Here is a 10,027-nt window from a genome sequence, read left to right on the forward strand (position 1 = left end):
AACAACCCGCCTTTATTATTTAGAAATAAAAATCACAAAAAACCGAATACATGCGTTCGTATGAAATAGAATCTTTTAAATATTTTCTTTTTCAGACCCGGAAGTTTCTACTTTTTCCTGTCCATGCGATTCCGTATAAGTTGTTCACACTATCTTCTATTCTTATTTTTAATGCCCGAGTCTTCTAATCGGTGTCTTATCGATTTGAATACAATTTCCATAAGAGCCCATGCATAGGGACAATCTTCCTGTCTTTCTTTCAAGATGGCTTCCATTTTTTTGATAATCAAAGAAATTCATCCCATATGGTCTGTTATCAGTTACGAAAAAAAAATGTTTACGCATCCTTATCTCAGATCATACTTATATGGTAATGGATATCAAATAGTTCACTATTGAATTTAAATTTGAAGCTCCTAATTCTTCTATAAGTTTTTTTTCTGTTATTCTATATTTTTTTTTGTAAATTATTAAAGAGACTGACGAAAGGGAAAATATCACGTTTTTGGGTTTTAATATTATTTATGCGTTTTTTCTACATTTTTGCGATCGGTTTCAAGAGTTTAGAAAAAAGGCAGGAAAATGTTCGCACCACCTTGAAACTTCATAAGTGATTAAATAACGACAAAACGCATAAACAATACATTTTTTCACGTCAATCCCATCGTAAATTTTCCAGAAAAATGAAAAAATCGTTGTATTTGACAGAGAGGGTGTAGAACATCCTTCTGATATGATTAAATATATTTTGGAAAATCTGTTTTTCTGTGTGGAAGAGTAGTGTGTAATTAATAGAAGCGAGTTTACTCTAATACAAATGGCACTTAACTTTTGCCTTTTGCACATGACTCCCTACTCCCACTACACTACATAGGATGTTGAAGGTCGTTGAAAGGTTATTGCGGTCGAAACGAGTAGAGAGGCTCGACTCCAACAGCCAATCATCGTTCACCGTTTGAGCGTTTGTTTTTTTTTTTTATCCCAAAGAAAAAGTGAATCGAACACGTGTTTCCATGTCTTTTATTTTTTTCTCTCTTCAGGCTGGGACGTGGATGACGCAATTACAAACATTTTCAGCGTCAGGGGAATATTTCAGTGCATTTTGCAATACATTTACTTCGAAATCACGAGCAACTGTAAATTGTAGGAGGAGTCTGAATGACTAAGCAAAACACTTGACTTTCTTTATCAAAGTTAAAGTTTTATTTTCAAGATAATAAAGGTTCTATATCATTTATCGTTTTTATTTATTTTGTAAAGTTGTAAGAAAGGCTTGATTACTCCAGGAACAGTCGATTGCCAGCTGCTTTTTGTTCATCATGTCAATAAATTTGTTTATACAAATTAGTTTCTTTACAATAATAAAAACGTGAGGTCTTCTTAGATCTATAAATACTAATGAAACCTAGAGTTAGGATTTTTAATATTTTTGCAAAGAGGGTATCGTGGTTTTGGATTCCCTGCAATAAGCTCGATGATACATTTTGATAATGAATATTCACATTTTGCAGGAAGGAATCTTTTTCCGTATTCTTCAAGGCACTTGTTGTGTAAACTTAAATAAAGAATCATAAATATAACAACGTTCGTATAAACTTAAACTTAATGTTTCATTCGTGATGTAGAAATCCGAATAAAGTGAATATTAAATTGTCAACTCCAAGAAAAGTTGAAAAAGAAAATAGAAGATATGGGAAATGAGTGGAATGTTACATCTCGATATTTTGATCATAGGCACAGCATATTTGGGCCAAGTTCTCGTCCACTTGTTTTGCGCTAGATTAAATATTCTCGTACGAGCCTAAGTAAGAAAAAGTGTAAATACTCTAATCTCTGTGTAGTTGGTCATGAGCAAATACTGCGTCGATAAGACATATCGTCACTATAAATATTACACTTTTGTTCACTGGAGTGTAGGTAATGATGGAGAGTTTTTATGCACATGCGAGCACCTAATGCAACGACTTGAATGATTTGTAATGATCGGGCAGATATTGTGTGTATCAACAGTTGGTATGTCGAGCACCTCGCATTAGTGGAATGAGAATTGTTGGATTCTGTGCTTGTCGCAAAAATGGATGCTGCAATAATTCGGCAGCAGTTGCACGTTGTGCTGGATCACGTACCAGCATTCGTTCGAGGAAGCCTTGGAGCCTTGGACTCACCTGAAAAAATCAGAAAATTATACATTCATCGCCTTCGTAATATAAAAAAATATTTTTCAAAAGTTGGTATTGAAAGGGTCGAAAAGTTGATGCTACTAGTTTTTCATTCTACCAAATTATTGTGGTGATCGAGCCATTAATTGTCCAATTACAATATATTGTTTAAGAGATTGTCTTAAAACTTTTTTGTCATGAAATAAAAATTACTGAAAGTAGAATGAAGCAAATCTAAAGTTAGATCATTTTAAAAAATCAATTTCTTTCACTTCGTTTTTTTCGAAAATTCCTCAATATGAGAACCTATTAATTGAAGAAAAAAATCTAGAAATGCTCATATTAATGGTAAAAGTCGAAAATTAAAACATTTAATAATTTCAAATGGGAGAAATAGAGCTTGACTTATATAAAAAAAGGAAAACGGAAAAAAGAAAAAAAGTTATATAAAGTTATACATAAAAGTTATAAATGCTAATAATTTCGAAGAGAGTGGGACATGATAGGTCGACTCATTTGGTTTGGAATGGCCTAAAAATAAAATAAAAAAAAAAACAAACCTTATGAGAATTTTTCAATTTCGGTGGTGGCATATCTCTGATGCGCCTCATAGCCTGCAACGGTGGTTCATTAAAGAAAGGTGGCTCTCCATCCACCATCTCGATAATCATTATCCCCAAAGACCAGATGTCTACCTCGGGTCCATAAGGCAGTCTTGAAATAACTTCAGGACTCATCCAATAAGGTGTGCCAACCAGTGATTTTCTTTTAGGTAGCTCTTGAGAAACTTGAGCGCAGAATCCAAAGTCTGATAATTTAACTCTACCATCAGCAGTGAGTAAAATTGAATCAGATTTGATGTCCCTATGAATAACACCCTGTGAATGAAGATATGCAAGTGGTTTGAGGCACTGTGAACAAACCGTTGCTATTTGACTCTCATCCATACGTGAATGAGTGACAATATCCGTGAGTGCACCACCTTCCAAGTACTCCATCACCACCCAAAGTTCATCATCAACCAAAAAGCTGTCGTACATTTCAACGATATTTGGATGATGATAGTCTCGCATTATAACGACCTCATTGAATAGCAATTCACGTCTCTGTTGTTTTCGAAGATCCATTTTCTTCACTGCAACTTGGCGATTGGTTTTTTTGTCTGTCGCTATGCAAACAGTGCCAGTACTTCCTTCACCTATTTTCAAAAAATTATCCAAATTTTCTCGCGGATCTCCACGACTCACCACCATCTGGAGAGCTGTTCTGAATTGCTCGTGAGTTAGTCTTTGATCTGCATTTTGCTTGTTCTGTGAATTCATGTGCTGACCGATAGATATGTTCCCAGAAGAAGTAGCGGATTTCAAATTTTGATTTTGATCAGGAGTGATTCCTGGCCCTGTCGTCACTTTAGACAGATTATGCATTGATTGTGATTGAACGTTCTCCAAGGGTTTCCCAAAATGTCCATGTTGAGGAGGAGTTGCTGTGCTTGGAACAGTTGCTGGTGATGTTGCTGTATTTTCAGGTAGACTGTAGGAATTTTGTAGGCCCTGGGTATGTTTATTCCCATAGTGGGAGCTTAGTTGGCTGAGAGGACGTTGAGAAGCTATCGAACCAACCGGCGACGCTTTTGTGGGGATTTTCTGGAGCATCATGTCTGCAGATCCACCCTGAAATAAGGAAATTTAATAAGTCATAATTTCCACGGTGATGTGAATACTAACGCAATTTTCTTGGAGAGACCTAGTTCGAGGCGCTTAGAATCTTAACTATCGACCTTTCTCTGCTATTTGTAACTAATGAGATGAGGATCGGTGGAAAAATGGCCGAGATTGAATCCCTAACAGTGCTGTGAGCGATGGTTTTCACCCGAATCATCATTTTCTGTGACTTCGTGGAAATTTTCTAGGTGTAAAGTTGTGAAAGTATCTCAATTTACGCAAATGGAAGGGGATAATCGTCTTCAATACCAATGCCGTGTTTAGAGTCCGGATTTCAATCAATTAGCGGGATGCTCGATTTCACATGGCATTTGTGCTAATTCGTCGGTTTTTTCATCAGAGATATTCAATAATTGGTTACAGCAATTCTGTAATTTTCGAAAAGTCCTGGGTTCGAATCACGGCTTAGAGTATTCATTTGTTTGAGTAAAAATTTTATATCAAGAATATTCCCTCATCTCATCTTAAAAATCCAAATCCTATTCCCTGATTTCCTGTGACGTCACAAGAATATGGAACGATATATAGAATTCCGTATTTGATGTAAAAATGGAATGATTTCTCGTAAAATTTATACTGAGAATATTGAATCCTGAATTCATCTCACTTAATCCAATTTCTATCCAATCGTATTGGATAGGACTGGGATGAACTTTCATGACTAATTTTTCTAAGAAAGTAAATCTATCTGTGTCAATGAAATAAACTTCAAAGACGCGGGCTGACAAAAATTCTGTAAATATCTTCCATCTTTGAAATTCATCTCAAGGGATGCCAAATTGCGTGGATTTCACTGATAGACATATCGCGTAATTGGTAATATTACGATAATATGACGGTCGGGAATTTCTCTGGAAAAAGAAATCTAATTTCCATTCTATACATCCGTCCAATTGTTTAGTTCGGCTGAAGTTTCTTTTGTCTTACATCTCAATATTAATTCCAAGTGTTTTCAGTGCAAAGTTTTCAATGCTTCTATAATGAAATTTTTTAATCATCAATAACCACAGTAAAACCTGAATTTTGCGAATAAAAACGAATTTTTGGCCCAACAATCGGAAACCGAAGAGAATTTTTGTTCTTCAGCACTTCAGTATCACAAATTGTATGGGTTCCTGGTTTTTCCAAATCAGAAATTATTTCTGTTACTTTGTATTATCTTGTCAACGTTAGTTCCATTGTTATTTTATTTTTTTTTTTCAATCCAAGATATTTTGAAGTTTGCATTTGATAAAACATGAATACGAAAATACTAAATAATAACATGAAAATATTAAAAAATAATAAGTATATATTTGCAGGAAGAACTAAAGGGCATTATCGAACTTCAAAAAGTGTCTGTCCTTGATGAAGAATATTTCCACCGTGAGTGCTACATTCATGAGGTCTTGACTATTAGATTTATTTTAAAATGTTCACAATTTTTTTTTTAATTCTCCGACTTTGGAGCCTTCTGCGTGAAGCATCAGCAAAGGATGAAATACCGAATAATGAATCGTTGATATTTATGGAATACATTTAGAAAAAATCATTTCTGCGGAGTAGATATATATAGCTCCTCTATAAAACCCTCATTAAGATTTTGGTTTCGAACCAATTAATTCCGAGTTTTGGAAAATTGAAAAATAGCATTTGATGAAGAAACTGAAAAAAGTGAGTAAATTACCTGATTATTTCCATTATTCCATTGAGCAGGCAAATTCATTGACGATGATGGATTTATTCTCTGGAAGTCATTTTCCTGCATTATCTGTTGAACACTATTTGCAGAATTCTGATTATTCGGAATAGGACTGAGATTTTGGAAATTGATTGATAGATTCGGTGGATTGAGATTGGAGTGAGTAAGATTTGGAGAGGACTGCATGTTTGGGTTCATGTTCTGCAGATTGGGAATGATACTGTGCATATTTGAATTCAGTCCAGCTCCAAGGTTCTCTGTGTTCTGACGCACTTTATCAGAAAGTCCATGATTTTTTCCGGGTTCAGATGATGAATACAGCTGATGATAACTGCTCGGACTTGGAGACATTTCATGGCCTTCAGGTACCGATGGCGGTAAATTTGTATTATTTCTGAAAAAGCAATCAAATCCTTCATTATATCCCGGATTCTATAAAATATAATTGGTGGAGCTGTTTTCGCCGTTGGCATAGCACATATGTGGGTAAAGTTAGGTAAAGAACGTAAAGCATCATGAAAGATGTGAAGGGGTACTTGCGGAACATTATTGGCAAGTAGGAGATAATTTTAAAAACTACAATACTTCATTTTGCAAATCTGAAAGGAACTTTAGTTCGACTATTCCAAAAGTATGACGGTAAACCCATTAAACGTTCATAAGTAATTAACAATTCAGAAGTACACTTCTATAATGAAGTGGTATGACGAGAAAATTTCACTGAACTCGTCGCTGAGTTTTCCACAAATATCTCTGAAATTAAAGAAGATAGCGAAATATTCATTGAATTTTTTTTTGTGGACTTAATTCATTACCAAAATGGCTATTACAGAAATTTCGCTATCTTCCATATTGTCAGGAATATTTTCGAAAGGCTCACTTGAGAGATAAGATAAGATAACATATATTGTTTAACCATTTGAGCAACAAATGAGTTTTAGCAATTGCTAAATTATCATTATATAGACGTTCTAATATAAATTGAAGCTAAGAAGAGTCTTTGAATATTTTCTACTTCTTCCTCTCAATTTAAGAATTGTTCAATTTAGGATGCATTTATGACTGAAACGATTTACGCTGCAAATTATTTTATGTCCGTTTTACAACAAAATAAAACGGGTTGATAGGTACCATTCTCTTTAGGGCCTTTTCATAAAAGCTACGTAGACATAACTCCAAGAAGATTGATGTATAAATTCAAATTAGGTCCTGCTTTTTTTTAACTTGACACATTTTTCGTTAAACAGAAGAGAGCTAAGTGGACATCATTTTTTAGTGGGAACAATCAAGAGTAACTCTACTTTAAATGAAATTCTCGAAAGTACAGTAACTATAAGTTTTTCTCTCCATAAAATTCACATTTTTGTCGTAACCCTGTTGGTACTTTGCTCCTGAATTCTAGGATATTTGAATTTAAACCACTATAGACCAAAAAAAATGAGCACCTGTAATCTCGTCTAAGTCGAGGTGGACTAGAAGACCTCAATGAATTGGATCTTGCAACGGTGCTAGTCTTAGGTAAACCATTCTCCCCTTTTTCGTCGACAATTCCTTTACCAGTTGGCAATCTAGGATCATTATGACCCCGAACAATTGTTTTCAAGTCCAATATTTCGGTAGGTGTGATTTCACTGGGATCAACAAGAGGTAGCGGTCTGTTTGTTGACTTGAGTATCTGATTATTACCGACAATTGAAGCCCATTGTAGCGGTAGCCCAACGAATTTGCCCTCACGTTTGTCAAAGCCGGTGTGTACTCGATGTTCAAAATTGGTGGGCGTTGAAATTTGGGGCTTCTTTTTCTTTTTCGTGAACATTTTTATTTTCCACTAAAGAACACAGTCCAACCAATTATGTAATATTATAAATTACCAATAAATTCAAAGATATCGTCACATGACTGGAAAAATGAATGACATTATCACCAACAATCCAACTAGCTCAGACCAACTGATTGTCGTAGAAAACTTGCATGTTTATATCCACAGGCTTTATAAAACAAAAGAAGCCAAGTGACAGCAGCAACGCCTACCAAGTACTCAACTCTGTTTTTTATGCTTTTTTTCTAGTCCTCTCTCTTTATCTCCCTCTAACACTGTCGTTAGTACTCAAGTTACTCGATCACTAGCGTTTATTCAAAGCGTAAAAAAAACTTTCACTTTTCCTGTCACAGGTGAATTGTTTAGCAGGTGGTTATAGAGTGATTGCACGTTGTAATTTTATGCACTTGGAACCGTTGTTAAATATCGAAAACAATCGGCTGGGGTGATTTCCGCGGTCCTTTTCCGCTTGTACTTGTATCGTGTACATAAACTGTACTGTACACATTCCTGATACACACCTCGTGGCTCGTGTTAGCAAGTGAAGGTCTTCAATCTTCATTGGTTTTAGGCCACAGCCGCCACTACCGCTGCCGACTCACCATATTCTCTTTGGCAGCAATAGTATGTGTTTGTCGTTTGCCACATGTATAAAGGTACACAACATACACAAGTGCCATTTGCCGGGGTCATATTCGGTGTATGTGCTATGCAAACCTGTGGAGTCATACCGGTTATTCCCTTGATCACTCCATAATTAACCAAGTGCCCACGTTAATGATCGATGAGACGGCCAAACTCCTCCGATCAAACTTCAATTACTACACCAATTTACTTCAATCTGCAGGGCATAATTGTGACATTATTGGGCATGTATGTTTTGGTCGATCAGGCAGTGTGGCTACAATTTAATCAGGTCTATCTGTCGACGGTAGATGGCAGCATTTCCTTCATTCAGACCAATTATCAAAAAGTATTGTTGAACAATGATTTTTCAGGAAAACAAATGATTTTGTCGAAATCTAGAGGAATTAATCGTATTAGAAAAATCAAGAATTTATTTCTTCGTTTGCATTATTGCGAATGAATCTATTTCTACAGATACAATCAGGGGAAAAAGTCACTCGAATGCTCTTTTTTTTAGCGTGGATGCAGTGTATGGCGTAGAGAGAATTTAATATTTCAGCTGATAGGGAATGAGATTGAATGCACCACGAAATTAAGAATTCGATATATCCATGTAGATTTACGTGTTTATTTTAGGCATCCCTCAAAAATCGCCAAATAAAATGTTATTGAATTTTCGTTTATTTCTCCCGCAGCATATCGAAGAAACGATTCCTTTATTATTCACACAAAATTTTTAATTATCAATAACAGCAGATTAATATTACCAGATTGATGGTCGGCAGTAGTTACCAAATATTTAACTGAACAGCAATTGTTAGACAATTCATAATTGATTTACAGTTATAACATGTCATGAGTCTTCGAAAAAAAACTTCTTCATTGTAAATAATGGCATAGTTTTGCCATTAGCGTTCCCCTAAATGAGCCATTTGTTCACAATCAATACATGGATTCCAGTTATTCAACTGGTTTAAAGTATGTATATCAATCTTTCTATCAGTGGAGTGAGACACTTGACAGAAGAATATTGAATTCAATAGTGTAACCCATTCGATCGTGCGACTGCCAATTAAATTTTCTGGCACATTGACAGGAAGAGAACAATGAGCATCAGAAATATAGATTCTCACTGAGCCACTGATTTCTACATGAATCAATCTGGGATTAATAGGGATTTATCTAAGAACTCTGTAGGCTCAACACTGCTTAGATAACCACCAAACCCGTAAACCCATTTTCCAATTGTTGCAATTATTATCTGTCGTATCCAATTTTTATACATCACAACGCAGTTTATTCAAACTCGATCTCAATTTGTAGTTCTTAATGGAAATTTTGGCAATCTATGGTTAGAAGATATACAGGAAGATCATACGGGAAACTGGATGAAATTATTGAGGGAATATTCTTGCTCTATCTGGATCAGTCTTTGCAGCATCAGCGAGATGTTAGAATCGGTCCGCTTCGCAACAGCACACGCTGAGAAGATATTCCTAGTGCCAGCTCTTAAAACACGTGACGAATTCCCTTTTTTTTATCCAGCAATTGACCTAGATTCCGAATCCTCGAGTGTCCTCAGCTTGTTTGTTTCAGTTAGATATTTTTGACCATCACAGTGGAAAAGCTTTTGGAGAAGCTCTTTTTATCCCTCTTTGACTACCGCTGCCTATTCTCTGAGGTCGCCTACGGCTTTTTGCCAACCGAGACGATTGTTGATACTTCCGCAATTGTCAAGATCACTGACACGGTTTCGGTAGGCTTTCTCGAGGTTTCAAACATGACATGCACAAGGAAATTCTTCTGTTTAACGCTTTTCTCATGGAGAAAATTCAACAGTGAAAATTTTGATGTCATTTTTTCAGTGCTGTTAACATGAAAATTAAAACTACGATAGAGAATTCAGGAAATTAAGGATGTTCGATTGCCTTTTAGCCAAAATTCAATTTTTTTTTCAATTTTTCTGCAAAATTACTGACAGAATTAATGTGAAAAAATATAACGTGTTTGCGTTCTG

The 10,027-nt window shown here is 35.5% G+C and overlaps 1 protein-coding gene across 1 annotated transcript; it reads right to left on the bottom strand.

The window, feature by feature from the left end:
- Positions 1-1,223: 1,223 nt before the first annotated feature.
- Positions 1,224-8,238, bottom strand: mbt (serine/threonine-protein kinase PAK mbt). The gene is made up of 4 exons (XM_011310898.1): positions 7,010-8,238; positions 5,550-5,958; positions 2,720-3,832; positions 1,224-2,165 (listed from the first exon to the last, which is right to left on the bottom strand). The coding sequence occupies exons 1-4, from the start codon at positions 7,378-7,380 to the stop codon at positions 2,004-2,006; spliced, it is 2,055 nt and encodes a 684-aa protein (XP_011309200.1). The 5' UTR covers positions 7,381-8,238; the 3' UTR covers positions 1,224-2,003.
- Positions 8,239-10,027: the final 1,789 nt, after the last annotated feature.

The sequence above is a fragment of the Fopius arisanus genome, unplaced genomic scaffold, assembly GCF_000806365.1.
Source record: "Fopius arisanus strain USDA-PBARC FA_bdor unplaced genomic scaffold, ASM80636v1 scaffold00079, whole genome shotgun sequence".
Classification (NCBI taxonomy): Eukaryota; Metazoa; Arthropoda; class Insecta; order Hymenoptera; family Braconidae; genus Fopius; species Fopius arisanus.

Excerpts from the sequence above, each read along its gene's own strand:
- mbt (XM_011310898.1), bottom strand. The coding sequence starts at position 7,380 with ATGTTCACGAAAAAGAAAAAGAAGCCCCAAATTTCAACGCCCACCAAT. Across the intron at positions 5,959-7,009 it reads CGACTTAGACGAGATTACAG|AAATAATACAAATTTACCGC; the intron begins GTGCTCATTTTT and ends TTGCTTTTTCAG. Across the intron at positions 2,166-2,719 it reads AATTGAAAAATTCTCATAAG|GTGAGTCCAAGGCTCCAAGG; the intron begins GTTTGTTTTTTT and ends TGATTTTTTCAG.